The 17,407-nt window shown below is 40.0% G+C and overlaps 1 protein-coding gene across 1 annotated transcript; it reads left to right on the top strand.

The window, feature by feature from the left end:
• Positions 1-14,742: 14,742 nt before the first annotated feature.
• LOC122687020 (olfactory receptor 12-like) lies at positions 14,743-15,690 on the top strand. The gene has a single exon (XM_043892443.1). The coding sequence runs from the start codon at positions 14,743-14,745 to the stop codon at positions 15,688-15,690; it is 948 nt and encodes a 315-aa protein (XP_043748378.1).
• Positions 15,691-17,407: the final 1,717 nt, after the last annotated feature.

The following is a 17,407-nucleotide window of genomic DNA, read 5'->3' as shown; positions in this document are numbered from 1 at the left end:
ACGGAAGAGGGCCCAACATCCTCCCCAAGAGGACATGGGGCCTACTTCGAGAGGAAAGGCCCCTTGAGGAGCTGAGCCCAGGAAGGCACCCAGTCATGGCAAACACACTCCCACTCCTTGCTTCTTCATGATCAGTACTGCTATCAGCTAGGGATGTCTTTGCAAGGATCGCAAGGGGAAGGGGAGATACACGGCCCTGCCTCTGGAACTTTGGTCCTCTGAGCAGATCTGGAGGTCTCCCGTTGTACAAGCTAACTTCTTTCTTCCAAATAGAGGCTTGCAAACCCACGCCCGGTGGCTGCCGCTTCTTCCCCGAAGGAGCTCGCTTTCTCCACATCCTGTGAATTCCCTGTCCCAGCCTCCTGGAAAAGCGCTTCTCGCAGTTCATTTCTTAGGGGCAGTTATCCCTGAGCTTGGAGCCATAGGCAGTTGCCCCACACTCACAGAGAAATGCACAGCCACCTCCACACATCTCTTCTGTCCCCTTTGCTCTGTAGCAGAGCTCTAGTGAGCCTAGGTTTGTCAGGAAAATTCTTGGCTTTGATGGGAACACACCCTGTGTGTGAACCTGCATACGCGACTTAGGGGCCACGGGGCGCCTCTTTCTCTCAAGAGGGCCCTGAAGTGGTGCAGCCTGGCAAGAGCATGAAAATCCATCCAAATGATCTTTTCATATCTCTGACAGAGTCAGCTTTGCTCCAACCTTTGGCAGTGTGCAGAGAAGAGGGCCCAACCACCTCCCCAAGGGGACACTGGGCCTCCATCGAGAGGAAAGGCCCCTTGAGGAGCTGAGCCCAGGAAGGTGCCCAGTCATGTCTGACACACTCCTGCTGCTTGCCTCTTCATGGGCAGTATGCTCTCAGCTGGGAATGTCTTTGCAAGGCTCACAAAGGGCAGGGGAGATGCTCGGCTCTGACTCTGGAATTTTGGTCCTCTGAGCAGAACTGGAGTTCTCTAGTTGGAAACGCTAAACTGTTCCTTCCAAATAGAGGCTTGCAAACACTCACCGGTTGGCTGCCTCTTTTTCCCTGAAGGAGGCTGGCTTTCCCCACATCCTGCGAACTCCACTTCCAAGCCTGTGGTAAAAGCACTTCTTGGAGATCTTTTCTCAGGGGTTGTTTCCCCTAAGCTAGGGGACCCACACTCACAAGCAAAGGCAGAACCACATGCACACGTCTGTTCCAGCCCACTGCTCTGTAAGAGAGCTCTAGTGAGCCTAAGTCTGTCAGGAACATCCTTGGCTCCTACAGAAACACAGCCTGTGTGTGAACGTGCATACCCGACCTAGGGGCACAGTTGGCCTGTTTCTCTCCATGGGGTGCTGAGGCTGCTCGGCCTAGCAAGAGCTTGAAAATCCATCCAGTTGCTCTTCCCTTTCCTCTGAAGGTACTGAAAGGCAGAATGAACTTCTAGCTGAAACTCTTGCAATGACTTAGCAAAACATAGAATTAATTCACAAAGTGAGGCTACCATTCTAAGTATGGTTTAAGAACAATATTGTTGACTGTGATCCAAGGATCATGTACGTGGCATCAAAAATGTTTCAGTACTTTCTTATCCATCAAAATAGTTTCCCTAGGAAGTTAGAGGTTCAACAAGGCTTCAGAGAAAGGTCTCCATGTTTCCATAACTTTCTAACTAGTAGAAAAAGTCAAAATGAAAGGAACATTGATCCAGAACACACTGTGTCTTCCCAAATCCCAAGTCTGTATGGATCTACTACAATTGGTATTGTAAAGTTCTGTGTCAAGAAACTTCGTAGCAGGAGACATTTTAACTTTGTAACATCTCCAACTAGAAAGCACCTGGAGAGGAGCTTTGGGTTCTAATCCATAAAATATAACAAAATTCACTATACTTTTTCTCATTTACTAAACTTCCCACAATACCATTAGCAATAACAACATGCTACTGTTTATAAATATCTAAGAAACACTTACTGGAAATAACAATAAATGGGATGAATTCTCAATAAATTCAAAGACTGAAATCATTCAGTGAATGTTCTTTGATCCTGGTCAACTTAATATAGAAATGAATAACAAATAGACAAATAGAAAGTGTGGATGTTAGAAATAAATACTGCCTAAAAGACCATGGGTAAAAAAGAAATCAAACTATATTTTTATCTAGTTTGAACTAAGTTGTAATAAATTATGATATACCTAAATTTCTGGGGTGCAGAAAAAGAAGTATTATACTTAGTGGGATATATAACACCCAGAAGTAACTACTATAAATGAGTAAGAAAGGAACATAAATAGATTATCTATGTTAATTATGTGAAGGAGAAAACAGTCAGCAAAAAAAGTACAATAAAATAAAACAAGGTAAATAATAAAGGCCAAAATTAGTTAAATAGAAATATATACTATAGGATATTTACAAGGCTTAACATGAGTTTTTGAAGGATTAGTAAGATACATAAAACCCTAGCCAGCTTAACAAATACAGCAACACTGAATCACAAGAGTCAGGAATGTAAAGGAGATAGCACTACAAATCCTTCTAATACTAAGATGGACATAGCAAATACTATTTTTTAGCATCAGAAATGATCATTTTTAAAATAAAAGTATTTTAAATATAATGAAATGATATATATGAATTTTAAAATATCTATTAATCCACAGATGTAAACTACTGTATATAAAATAAATAAAAACAGGGTCCTATTGTAATGCACAGGGAACCATATGCAATCTGGGGGAATGGAAGGGGAGTAATTGTTGAAAATACTTTTGTTTGCAAATCAGTTCAAAGTGGTGCACCTGACTTTCTGGTGTTTGGGGTTTGCCTGCCCCAGTCTGCCCCCTGGACTAGAGCGAAGAGTCCAGACTAGTCAGCCCAACCCAGATATCTGTCAAATAAAACAACCAGGGGAAAGGCCCATTTGCAGCCAGGCCCAGTCCCTGTGAGGGACTGCCTGGAATACCGAGGGGCCACCTGCCACGATAGACACTTAGGGTCTTTAGGCACCTCAAGGAAGGACTTACAGGGTCATTATTTCCTATCCCAGGGGCAGGTGCAGCCAGACACTGGCTTGGTTGGAAAATGAAGCAAGCTGTCTGTCTAAACAGCAAACCGAGTTTCAAAGAGAACAGTGATGTCCATTTGGCAAACCCCCATGGGTCCCTATCTTTTTTCATAAGGAGCCTGGTAAGGACTATGAATGACTAAGATACTGACAATTGTTGAGGCTGACTGTGTACAGATCCTGACCTCCCCTGATCCTGCGTGGATAAAGGGGATACTGTAGGTGCTGCTCCACTTTACAGAAGAAGAACAGAGAGAGGCTTAGGGAAGTTAAGTAACTTGCCCAAGAGGAGAGGAAGAATGGAAATCTGAACACAAGACAGCCTGGCCTTTCTGGGTAGTGCAATTATCAATCATCTGCTCAGTGGTCACAGATAAGGAAATCACACTTTCAGGGTGGAAGAAGGGCAAACCTGGGTCAGGAATCAAGAATGGGGAGTCACCTAGTGTCTGCTGATTAACATTATTGGCCAAAATGACAATAAGTCAGAAAAGGAAGCCCACCCATAGCCTGAGCAGTAAAGAATCCCTGGGAGACCCATCCAGGAAATTGGAACTAAGACATTTCAATCTCAATTTTTTCTCTCAGGAGATGCTCAGAACCTCTCTGAGCCTCTGGATGTTTGGCTGTAAAATGGAAATAATACTGCTTTCCAGAGCTTTTGTGAGGAGGAGCTAACAGCAAGCACATATGGCACAAGCCTGGTATTTGACTCCACCTTTGCCAGCACCCAGATCGAGGCTTGTCATCTTTCTCACCTCCAGCTTGCTTTCCACTCACCTTAAAACTACAAGTCCAAGTGCAGAAAAGTGGTTCCTAAGAGGAGGGCCCTTCCTTGTTTCCAGGCCTCCTACTTGCAGTCATTTGGAGAACGTCTCAAGGCCACACAGAACTTTCGGACAGAACTGAACGGCAGCAGTCCCACCTGTAGCTGAAACTTGTGATCATCGTGCTGACTCTTTATTTCATCTCAACCCAAAGCTCTGCCACCAAGACATCTGTGGCAGTCCTGCTCTGAGTGTGCATGGGACTTGGATCCTGCAGGAAACCCAACAGCTCCATTCTACTCACTGTCCAGTGAGGTGGGAAACCTTAGGTGAAGCCCAGTCCTCAATTCCTACACCATGCACTGCGACAGCAAAACCCTGAGCCATAGAGGGTCTGCGTCTCCTTGTCCAAAACATGACAGAACTTCTCTGCAAATATGCTCTGACACTCCAGCGCTTCACTGCCCTGCAGAGAATCACGTCCTAAATCACCAGTCACCTGTCAATGCAGCTAAAAGCCAGAAATATTTCCTTTCCCAGCCACAGTACTGTAGTGATCCCCTGTATCATACTGTGCTTGGGGAAACTGAGGCCCAGAAATCTGACCCTCCCAAGGACCCCCAGCTAGTGATTTCACTGAGGCTGGGACTGGGACTTCTCACTCCTAGACTGCATAGCCCTAATGTATCAAAAAACTTCATTTTGAGCTACTCCCTCTGGCCTTAAGGAGCCAGCAGTGGAATGAAGAGTGTACAGAGTTATAAAGAGAGAAACCCAAATTGTAGCCTTTGAATGCTAATCAGTAATAAAACATCCCTCTAACCCTAGTCCTTCCCTGAACTGATAGACTGAGAAGGTAAAGCAAAAACTGTGCTGGGCTAGCACCCAACCTTCTCTGGCCCAGTCCGCAACACAAGGCACCTGCAGAGACCACTTGGCCATCCAACCCAAGAGAGAGGGTCCAGTTCCCATCCCATCCGCCGGCTGTCACTCTGGGGGACAACAGTTATTGAAGGCCTAGATATATTTTCTCTGAACTAGGAAAGGATTCAAAGAGAACCAGAAAGGTCTGTTTAATTTCTACCTTCAGGCAAACAGCTGAGGCAGCAGTAACTGCCACCAGAAGGAGGAGCTAAGCCACCAAAACTATGGAAGGACATGGAAGCAGGAGAGGAGCGGGGTAGCAAGGAGGAGGCACTGATCCAGAGGGTTGGGGAATGGGGTCCCCCTCCAATCTGCCTAACAGTCACTGGGGGGATGGAGAAGACCCAGCTTTCCTGAGGCTTAAAAGTCCTCCAACCTTCACCTTGGCAGCCGGCAACCATGGAGCTTCTGGCAAAGTGAAAGTGTTAGTCACTCACTTTCCAGTGTCCGAGTCTGTGTGACCCCATGGATTGTAGCCCACCAGGCTCCTCTGTCCATGGGATTCTCCAGGCAAGAATACTGGAGTAGGTTGCCATTTCCTCCTCCAAGTTATCATTCCTGACCCAGGGATCGAACCCTGGTCTCCTGCATTGCACACAGATTCCTTACCATCTGAGCCATGTGACCATCAGTTTACAAACCCCTTCAGAGACTTTTATTCACCTCAAACCCAGGGGTAGGGATCATCGACTGCATTCTGCAGAGAAGGAAACTGGGGCACACGGAGACCAAAAGCCAGAACCCATTCCAAGCACATATTCTTCTGCAAAGTTTTAGAGCCTCAGTTGAGAAACGTCCCTGGACCCTGAGAAGGGCAGGACTAAAGGCCGACCAGGAAGGCTCTTAGCCCTGGTCCTCTGGCCCGGCTTCCCACCGAGAAGCTCGGGTGGGATTTCAGCACACACGTGGACGCTGCTCAGGTTTGGGGCAGGTCGCAACAAATAAGACAGGAAATTCCACATTTGCGCAAATGGCCTTGCATTTTTTTTCCCCCATGAAAAACGGCCGGGTTCCAGACAAGGGTTTCCAGGCTGGGATGTGGCGCCTCCAGCCAGCCCTAGAGTTCCAGCCTCTGGTACTCAAATACCGGGTCCACTGAGAATTCCACGCCTCCATCACTTAGCCAGAAAATCACCACTCAAAAGCCCCAGTTCGGATGGACTTGGGATCTTCCCGTCCGGAGCCGGAGGAGGGGTCTGGAGTGGGGGCCACCCGTGGGGACAGGGGTCGTGGTCCAGAGACCCGCGCTGCCCGGCTGGTGCCGTCCTTACCGCACAGGCCATAGGGCACGCTTCAGTGGTGAGATGGCTCCAACGGGTGGTCCAGGGACGTGTGCGTGGTGACGGCCTTGTCTTCCGGGGGTCCTTGTGCGGCCTGAGGGGTCAGCAGCAGGGCCGGGAAGTGCGGGTAGCGGCCTGGGTCTCCGCCGCTGCGGCGGTCGACCTGCTGCCTTAGCCCACGCCGCCCGCCTACCGCCCGCTCAAACCGGCCCGGCAGTCCTTCGATCTGTGGCAGCCGGGGCCGCCGCCCGGGTCCCCGCTCCTCCTGGTCCAGCAGCAGCAGCAGCAGGGCTCCATGAGCTCCAGGTTCCCGCCCAGCAGGGCCTCCCGGCGCGCCTCGAGTTCCCGCAGCTTCAGAGGCTCCCGGGGCCACCTCGTGCCGCAGGCGCAGGCAAGGTGGCGCCCACAACGCCGCCACAGGTCGCGGGCTGCCCCCTTGCGCCGGTCGGCGGCGTCCAGGAAGCCGCAGAGCCCGCGCAGCTGCAGCTGGCCGTCCTGCAGCCGCAGGTTCGCGTCCTGGAGGCCGAGATATTCGGCGGGAGCTGCCACAGCTGTCGGGTCACGTTGAGCATCAGCACCAGGCCGCCGTGCTCCTTCTAGCACAAGGCCCGCCTTCCGGGCCTCCGAGCGCGGCATCACTGCGCCCGCCTGCTCCTCCGTCCGGGAGGCATCGGAGGAGCTGAGCCAGGGGCCCGATCCCCAGCCTTGCTGGTTTTCCGAAGGTCTGGTGAGGAATTACTGTTCTCATTTTCACTTTCTGCTTCCTGATGCAATACACTGGTCAGAGAGACATTTAGGTCCCTTGCAGAGGGAATGACTACTGCTCTGATTTTTCTCCCCAGGAAAGAGTTTCTCTCAGGACCCTTCGCTGCTATGTTTGTTGGTTTAATCAATTAACAAGTACAAAGAACTAGAGAGAGACGCTGCATTCCCTGCCCCCCTAATACTTGTTCTTAGCAAGCTTAAATCATGATCTAAACAGTGAGGACATAGGATCTATGTTGCAGAATTACTTCCTGTTAAACAAATGTTTGCTTTCCATACTGTTGATTATTCATGAATTGCTTGATTTCATGGTTGCTAAAGGGTTTACTCTATTCTAAGGAATATGTAAGGAATCGTATCCATTCACGAGACTGTCTCATGTTTATTTATTCTCCGAAATAAGCATTTGTTTTTTTCTCTTTTCTTTTAGATGCTTTTAGTTACATTTATGTCTTTTAAAAAACATGTCTCTGTTGAAACCAGAAATGTGTTCATGTAACAAATGAAGTGTCTTCGAGTTGGGTTTCTGGAGAATTGTCATTTTAATTTTGTGCTTCTGTGTTACTGTGGTTTTTCATGGTGCTTGATGAGTTATTCTCTGCTAGTGCAGTTGAAGTAATGAACATCTTTCTTCCTTAGGTAAATCTGCCTTTTTTGGGGTAACCTGATTATAATGATTCAACAGGTCAGTAATTAGAGGTGTTCCTCTTGTTGTGTTCGGTAGATGGTCCCGTAGCACCAGTCTTCCGTCTCTCTCACCTGGGCTGCCTCTGGTTATGTGATAGGATTGGCCCTTGCCGCCTTCCACCACCTCTGCCCTCATTGTTACCGCGTGCGCCTCCGGGGCCAGTGGTGCCTCGCCACTGCTGCTGGCGTTGCCGCTGCTGCGGTGGATGTCGCCACCCGGGGCTCTGGTGTGGCTGTCCCCTCTGCTACCTCTGTGGTCTCCTGGGATGGCAGCTCCACCACCCCAGGGAGAGGACAGAAGTGTCGGGGGAGCTATGGTCACAGGTTCCTCAGCGACGTCTGGAGTCGTTGAGCTCACAGGGGCTGCTGTGGGTGGGCAAGGGGCCAGAGTCACGGATGCCTCTATGGCTAAAGAAAAGGGGTCGCAGCTCCGCCGCTGTCTGTTTTCTTGTGGATGCGGTTGCTCTTGCATCCTGGAGGCCTGAGTCCTGGGCCACCTTTCCTGGGCTCTCTGGGACTGCAAGCCTAGCTGGGGGGCACCAACCCTGCTTAGCCCTGGCTCTGCCTCCTCTGTGTTTCCAGTCCACCCATCTTTAGATGTGCCGATGTGTGGAATTCTCTGGTGTGTACCAGTGTGTTGGACAGAGGCACCTTTGAATTATGAATGTTTTAGAACCCACCTGCAATGCGGGAGACCTGGGTTCAATCCCTGGGTTGGGAAGATCCCCGGGAGAAGGGAACGTCTACCCACTCCAGTATTCTGGCCTGGAGAATTCCATGTACTTTATAGTCCATGGGGTAGCAAAGAGTCAGATACAACTGAGTGACTTTCACTTTCACTTCACTTTACTGATTGTAGATTGAAGGAGAGAGATAAAGAAAATGCTTACGCCTCTGTGATGAGCTATGTGTTTATTTAAAATTTTTATCTGGTGTGTCTTATAAAAACTTTGATTTTAAACTTTTTACTATAGCATTTTATAGCCATGACTTTGAAAAATTTAAACTTCTCCTCCCACTCCACATATACAGTAGACACTATATTTTGAAACAGGGGAGATAATCTCATTTGCAGTAATTGTAAAGATCTGTTATTGTTCTTTACTTTTACCATTTTAAATTCTTTGTTCTGTGTTCCTTTTTTTTTGGTATTATGCTATTAAATAAATAATTACCAATTCACTTTGAGAAATATAACCTTAAATTGCATGTATCATTTGTGTCTACCTATAGGAATTTACTCTCTTTATATTTGTTTACCCTCTCTCATTTAAAATCAATTTTTAAAATATTTAATCTATATATTATACATTTAGAACTACAGAAGACTGCATTGTAATTTTTCAACTACCAAATATAATTTAGAAAACTCAAATTTATTGTATTTACCTACATTGTGGTATATCATCCACAATATATATTATGCTTTGAATTTCAGTTTTTCTATGAAATCTCATAGCTATGATTTTTATAAATCAAGTTCTCTTTCCATTATCACAAATGTAATTCTCTTAAATGAAGGTAGTATATTTCACTTACATTCATTTTTAAAATCTATTTATTCACTTCACTCTAGTCTTCATTTTTGCTTCACTTTACTTTACTCACCAAAGTCATTTTTTGTATTTTCTGTGTATGTTCCATTTTTTATGTTGTTTTAGAGGAAAATAATACTTCTGCTATTTCCATCTTTCAGAAGTATAAGCTTATGTTGCATCATTTATGTCTGTAATTAGCAAGTGTATCACATTTTCCCTTTCAACCTTTAAGATTCAACAAATTATTCAAACTCATCTTTTACTTTTAGAGATAGTATTGTTCTGAGCCTTGTTAGATTATACATATCTGTCACTTATTCTTATATATAAACAAATGATATGGAATGTAACAGAATTTTTCCAGAAAATATTTTTGTATCACTATACAGATAAGAAATAGAAGTCACTAACTTTATAGATATTTAAATTATATTCTTTATATGTCCATATGTAGAAAAGTTTATTAATTTAATTCTTAAAAGTCAGATCACACTTGTGAGAATCATATATTTCTCTATGCTGAGTCACATTTTCTGTTGCGTTTAAATGAGTTATGTCTGTTTGTTTCCTGCCATAGCAAGTGAATGTCTCCTTAACAAAGACTATGCCAAATTTTCAGTGAGTCTTTCCAAAGGCTTAGAGTCTCACTTTGACTAAAAAATTGTTTTCTTTTAACAGTTAATTGATAAAGAAAAAGAGTTTATAAAATATGAGGAAATAGGTTAAAAAAGAAATAGAATGACGTGATGCAGGCAAGGATGTGCAGGACTGTTAAGGATTTCTGGAGGATTCTGGCTCCAGAAGCAAAGGCTTGATCCAGCTGCAGTTTGCTGCCATCTGGTGGCTGTTGTCTGACTAAATACCAAGGCAAAGATTCTAGGTACTATGGTAGAGTGGAACTTCCAGAATGATGATTAAGAATTCTAATTATGGCCTTGTTACCTGGTTTCCATCCCCATCAGATAGTCCTGAGGAAAGGAGTTGGGCTAATAATAACCAGCAATGTGCAAAGCCCCAAACACCTCCCTGTCTTCCAAGATAAAGTTGTCTCTGATGCTGTGAGTCTTGTTTTCTCTCCCCTCCTTTTGTTATTTCCCTCACCAAAAATAAGTCCTCTGAGATCTCACCACTTGTTTCAAAAAACAGATGAACAGAAAATGGAAAATATTTTCCAATTACATTATATCTGAATTTGTTTTATCTTGAGATCCCTTTGCATGTGTTTTATTGGATATTATTTAGAATTGTTGTATATATATATTCACCATCAAGATGGATCATTATTTGGTTTCCTCATACTAATAATGCCACATTTTGTACTTAAACTTGTCTTATCATTAAAAGATGGCAGATTTTTCTTCAATTTTAAAAATCCTGAAGAGATTGTATAACATTGAAATTATTCACTGTTTCAAGCTTTCCAGGAATTAATGGGAGTTGCCATCTGACAAAGGATTTTTTATAATAGGAAGAGTTTTGACTTATGATTCAATTATTTCAGTGGTTAACAAAAGGGGTAATAATCAAAATATTTAACATCTTTTTTAGTAATCATTTATATAAGTGCTTATATATCAAAGTAAATCAATAATTCAAAATAGTCCTTTTTGTATTCTTGCTAAAGTTATTACTAGTGAATAAATTTTTAACATAAACGCTAAATTTTCTAATAATTTATTGATTTTTTTAAACAAATTGCTGTGGGAAAACTTTGGTTCGACATATTTCGCTAAATGCTGTCTGAGCCACAGTTGTCCCTAAGGTTATCAGAGGGGACTAGACAGGCCAAACCATTACAACAGTTAGCTGTCCCATTAAATTTAAAGTTGTCAGTTGTTATATTTGAAAAAATATAATCTTCTTTCAACAAAATTGTTTATAATGCTGAATCCTTGCCAGGTTTCTGCTAAACTAATATCAATTATATTTACAGTTTTCTATCTCCTTGTCTTGTTCCTGATCTTCAGATAAAGTCTTTCAGACTTTCATCATTAAGGGTGATATTATTACCCCTAGATTTTTCACAGATGCCTTTTATCAGGCTGAGGAAAGTTGCTGAGAGTTATCAGAATTAAATGTCTGTTTTTGTGTGTATATATTCTCCTTTCCACTTTGTTAATATAGTAAATTACATTATTTTTGAACAATAAATCATTATGCATTCCTGGGATAGTGTCTGTTTCATCCTAGTGTCTTATCCCTTTGACATCCCTTGGTCCTCTGTTGGATTGAAATTTACTAAATTTTTGTTTAGAAATTTCACATTAATGTTCACAACAGATATTGACCTGTATTTTCTTCTCTTGTTCTGTGTCTGTCTGGTTTAATACCACCTTTATCTTGGCTTCATTAAATAAATTAGGAGGTATCCCCTCATTTAAATTCCATGGAAACGTTTATGTAGAATTATTATTAAGGTCTTACTTATGTATTTGGTAAAATTCACCAGTAAACTGAACTAGTGTTTTTCTTTGTGGGATAGTTTTGAACTATATATATGCATATGTGTGTCTATGTGGCATATGTATTAGAGGGAAGAAGGAGAGAGGAGGAGAGAAATCCAGAGCGAGAGTGAAAGAGACTGTTGTTACTGATTCAGGCAGAGATCTGGTTTCTTTTACTTTTTCTTTGCCAGAATCAGAAGTCAACTCCTTTATTTTGCAAAACAAATTAAACTTCTTTTCCAATCCACCTAAGTAGTAGAAACACAGTGATTTTAAGTAGGTATAAATGTAAAGAAGCTAAAAGAATGCCTGAGAATTGTCGGGGGTGGGGAGCATGATTTATATATGCAGCATTTAGAGATCTAGTTTTGATATTCACTGGCATCAGAAAATAAGAAATGGATTATATTTATTACGCATTTGTGTTGAACAAAGACAGAAATTCCTGGAAGGGATATTTGTAAATCAATGCAATGAAGGGTGGAAATATCCTTCCAGAAGAATATGTATGATTAATGATAACTTTGATTGACTTTGATTGAGAATGTTGCTATTCTGCCAGGAAGCAATAAGGAGACCAATTCACTTGTCCTCGAACTTCTAAGTACGGACTGGCTTCATTGCAATCAGTTGAGAATTATAAAATATAAATGAATGTTCTCCACACTCATCTCACTAGACAATTTTCAATATTGAGACTAATTAAGAAGGAGGTGTGATCCAGGAATCAGTATTAAAAGGGAAGCAAAACAAAACCTCCCCAGCTGATTCTAACATATGGGAAATTTAGCAAATATTGACCTAATTGACCTCTAGGGCCCTTTTTACTTTTCAGAAAGACCACATATCTATATATCTATATCTAATTTACTTTCTTTTTTACAAGAATAACTACATGGTTAGATCAAAGTATTTAGAACTTATGTAGGAGCAATTTTTGGTTCAGTCTTTGCATAATATAAAGAGTAGGATATTTCCTGATGTCAAACTGAAGAGTCAGTCTGATCCTCTTTTGGTTCTAGCAAGTAAAACTAAGGTATATGAGACTTAGAAATAAATAGGTCTGTTTTCTGGGTGCCCTCACTTGAATAGATCAAATGTATACTGTTAAACATGTTTGCAATTAACTGCACTTTCTTCAAAGCTTCTTTTAATGGAAAAAGGGGCTATTAAAATTCTTCAATGAGCTTCTTTTGGTATCTGCTGAATCTCAAGTAAGGTACCTGATTTTTTAAAAATCATAACTTTTTTAAAGATAGATTTCTTAATTTAGAAAAAAAATATGTTCAATCTCTCATATATCCACTCTTAATGAACACTTTCTATTTCCCAGGTCCTACATATTTTCTTTAATTTATATACATCACTTATTTTAATCCTTTCAATACCACCCTATGGGATAGATGTTCTAAGATATATTTTGCTGATGAGTAGACAGAGGTTCATAGAATATGAACAATTTGCCCAAGATTACTTATCCAGTGAGTGTCAGGACCTGGATTAAAACTTAGGTTTATGTGCATTAACCTAAGTGTGCATTATGTGCCACACTTTTAGCTAATAAAACATTTTTTACTTCATAAAAAAATAGTAACAGAAGCAAAATTGGTTTCACTTTTTCTGACTCTATTATAATTTTGATTTTGTAAAAATGTCCAAATTAAAATGACTTCAAATATGACATTTATTTTATTGATGGGAAGGTTTTTTTTTATATTTCCAAAATTAAAGAGAGAAATGGACACAAATTTATAACATAAAATTTCATCTTTTCCACTTGGATTTAAGTTTTCAGATATATTAAAATTATTGATGTTTTATCCACATACATCTTTAGTGTTTGATATTAAGCATTGATAGTTATTTTAAAAAGCAAAACGTGTGCAACACAGATTTTGTTTGCTCTATGTATTTCCATTAATGTCTTCTGTTTGATTAATAATATAGACAAGGAAAAAAAAACTTCTTAGGAAAGTTAATCTTGTACTTCTTGTATCATAAAGTTTGCTTCTGTATAAACAATGATTCATATACTGAGATGTTAATGCTTTACATTAAAGGAAAAAGATGTGCTGGAGTCTGGCTGCAGAAAGGAAGCAGACCTACTAGCAGTCAGAGTTAAGTCATAAAGGAGTAGAGGTTGAAGGGTGTGTAGCTAGTGTAGGAGGTAAGAGTTCATTCATCATTTCAGATGACTGTAAGACTGGTGCTTCATTCCATCCCATGAAACTGTAATCCCATGTTTCCTAATGTCTTTTATATAGCAGGATGTTTTAAGACAGTCCAACTAACTGCATTTTGTGACAGGAAAAAGAATTGACCTAATTTTTCATCTGATATTCATTCCTAAAACAAAAGTAATTTTTAACATGGCTATTTGCTTGTTAATTTGACTAATATTTGTTTTGAATTTAAGATGTTCCAGTAACTGCAAATACTGCTTTTCATACTCAGTTTCACATTTTTATCACAATAATCCTATAAAGTAGGTATTATTATTACCTCCCATTTCACAGAAGACGACTTCAGACATTGAAAATGTAGGTAGCGATTTTAGATTACTTCAGATTGAAAGAGGTGAAATTTGGACTTAGTCCATCTAATTCCAAAGTTCTGAACAAACGGCATAAAATGACTCATAGCATCACTGTCCCAGACATCTTTTGCCCATCTACATTTCTCATATCATTGACATTGAATATATTAGAAAAATATATATATATATATATATATATATATATTTGGCTACTGGTCCTTCCAAAAGTAAAGTTATTCTGTTAGATGTGTTGCCAAGAGAACTTCATATTCCTATAGCGTGTTTTTCTCTCATTTGCAGCCACATGGATGAACCTGGAGGGTATTATCCTAAGTGAAATAAGTCAAACAGAGAAAGGCAAATACTGTATGATATCACTTATCTGTGGAATCTAAAGAATACAACAAACTGGTGGCTATAACAAAAAAAGCAGCAGGCTCACAGATATAGAGAACAATCTAGTGGTTGCCATTGGGGTGAGGTTGGGGGGAAGGAGAAATATAGGGATGGGGAGTAAAAGGTACAAACTGTTATATATAAAATAAGCTACAAGGATATATTGTACAACACAAGGAATATAGCCAATATTTTATAATAACTATAAATTGAGTACAACTTCAAAATTGTTAATCACTATATTATATACCTATGACATTTAATATTGTACATGATCTATATTTCAATTTAAAAAAAAAATGGAAAGTTGATAAGGCATTCCATAGGATTCGTGATCATCCACTGATTTTCTCATATAGGTCTCAGCTATGAAGAATGAACTGAATAAGAATTACTCAGAAGTGATGGAGTTTATTCTGCTGGGATTCCGAACATCTCCAGATATACAGATTCTCTTATTTTCACTCTTCTTGCTTATCTATATGGTCATTGTGGTGGGAAATATCAGCATGTTAGTTGTCATTAAAATCAACTCCAGACTTCATACCCCTATGTATTTCTTTCTCAGAAATCTGTCTTATTTAGATCTGTGCTACTCCTCTGTCATTGCTCCCAAAACTCTGGCCACTTTCTTATCCAAAGACAAGAGAATTTCTTACAATGGCTGTGCAACCCAGTTCTTTTTCTTTGCTCTCTTTGTTGGGACTGAAGGCTTTCTTCTAGCTGTGATGGCATACGATCGCTTCTCAGCCATTTGCTCGCCCTTCCTCTACGCTGTCCGTATGTCCCAGCAGGCTTGTGTTTGTTTGGTGATTGCCTCCTACATCTGTGGCTGCATCAACTCCATGATCCAAACAGGTTTCACTTTCAGTTTGCGTTTCTGTGGAGAAAACAGATTGGACCACTTTTTCTGTGATGTCCCAGCCCTGATCAAGATATCCTGTGTGGACACCTTGGTGAATGAGATTGTACTGTTTATTCTGTCTGCCTTCATCATCATCACTACCACAACTGTCATTCTGGTTTCTTATGCATGTATCCTGTCCACTGTTCTAAAGATCCCCTCAACTCATGGCAGGAGTAAGACCTTCTCCACTTGTAGCTCTCATATCACTGTGGTGAGTTTGTTCTATGGAACTGTATTCTTCATGTATGCCCAGCCTGGAGCCATCTCTTCACCAGAGAAAAACAAGATTATAGCTGTATTCTACACTCTTATCATCCCTATGTTGAATCCTCTGATTTATAGTCTAAGGAATAGGGAGGTAAAAAATTCTGTGAAAAGGATATTGTTGAGAAAAAAACCTTTTCATTGACCTCTGGCCATCTGTAAAACTGTAGGCTAGACTAAAATCAATATATGTAATAATTTGTTATGGGATAATTCTAATCATCTATGTTTTTGAATATTTGAATTTATTTTTAGCATGAATGGATTTTTAAAAAAATGAATGAAAATCAATATAGATATTTTATATTTCTTCATAGTTATTTTATGGTATGATATCTGTTTGTTACAGAGGTTTGTTTCTGTTTGTTTTGCTTCAGTTCACTTCAGTCACTCAGTCGTGTCTGACATTTTGCTTAAGTATATTCAAAATTACAACTCATGAATACAGTACTGCTAAATAAGTACACACACTAAATGTATTAATATAATATCTGAAAATATATGATTATATGAATATCTATATATCCATCTATATATCTGTGGGAAAAAGAAAGAGACACTGTTAAAGTTTCTATGGAATTTGTTTTCTCCAAATCATAATTGAGTTTGCCAGTATCCAATCTTTGCAAATGAGAGTTGAAAGTGCCACAGTAATATAAATCATTGGCCTTGCTCAAACAATTATATGAAGGAGTGGTACAAAGTATTACACCTATAATATCCTTAATAGTCCAAACATTAATGATTTCATCAAGGAACAAATAAATAAATGTGGTATGGTTTCTGTAAACCTATTTGTAATGGGGAGTCTTAATAATAAATGTTTGGTAATATTTTTAGTATTACTTGTGTTTATTGAGGGCTTCCCTGGTGGCTCAATAGTAAAGAATCTGCCTGCTAATACAGGAGATGAGGATTCGATCTCTGGGTTGGGAAGATTCCCCTGGAGAAGAAAATGGCAACCCACTTCAGTGTTCTTGCCTGGGAAATCCCAAGTACAGAGCAGCCTGGTGGGCTACATTCAATGGGGTCACAAAAGAGTCGGACATGACTTAGGGACTAAACACATACTTATTGATCTCATTGCTTTCTTTCTTGTAATGTTTGTAATCTATATATTGATTGAAAATTCTTATTTTCCTCTAGATTTGAAAAAAAAAAAAACATTGGCATGGAGTGACATAAAATAGTGTCTTATAGTAATGTAATTCTTTTAATGTCTGTAATTATACATTTTTATTTTTAATTCTTAGGATTTTATTCCATTTTAGTTCCTTAATTAAATCTGCCATGAATTTGACTTTATACCATTAGAATTTTGAGTTCCATATAATTATTTTCAAAGTAGTTTATGATGTGACATAGGTGTTACATAGGTTTCCTGTTCTAGTTTTGTTTTGTTTAGATATATTCCAAACTGCAACTCATAAATATTGTGCTATTTAAATTAATTGATAAATACACACATTATGTTCATTAATCAATACCTGCATGAACATTTGCATACGTCCATGATTATTTTAATATACCTAAGGTTTTTCTGGTTTTGTTAATCTTTTGTTTCTGAATGCATTAGTTGAAGGCTTGATTGATTTATTTTGTTTTTGCTTTAATAGAAAGTGTTTAAGACTTTTATATAGTTTTCAATATAATTTTCCTTTGCTTTCATTATTATATATTCAATATAAATAATTTTTCATTTTAATATTCTTTTTATTAAAGGGTTATGTAGATGAGGTTTGTTCTTTCAGCATAGTAGATTTATTTAGACAATATATTTTTATTGTTGATTTCTAGTTTTATTGTCTTAAGTTCAGAGGATTTAAACTGTAAAAACCTTTATGGTGGAATTTCTGGGGCAC

The sequence above is a fragment of the Cervus elaphus genome, chromosome 30 (genome assembly GCF_910594005.1).
Source record: "Cervus elaphus chromosome 30, mCerEla1.1, whole genome shotgun sequence".
In the NCBI taxonomy this organism is placed as follows: Eukaryota; Metazoa; Chordata; class Mammalia; order Artiodactyla; family Cervidae; genus Cervus; species Cervus elaphus.
Note: the sequence above shows the minus strand (reverse complement) of the source record. Positions and strands in the feature narration are given on the sequence as shown.

Excerpts from the sequence above, each read along its gene's own strand:
- LOC122687020 (XM_043892443.1), top strand. The coding sequence starts at position 14,743 with ATGAAGAATGAACTGAATAAGAATTACTCAGAAGTGATGGAGTTTATT.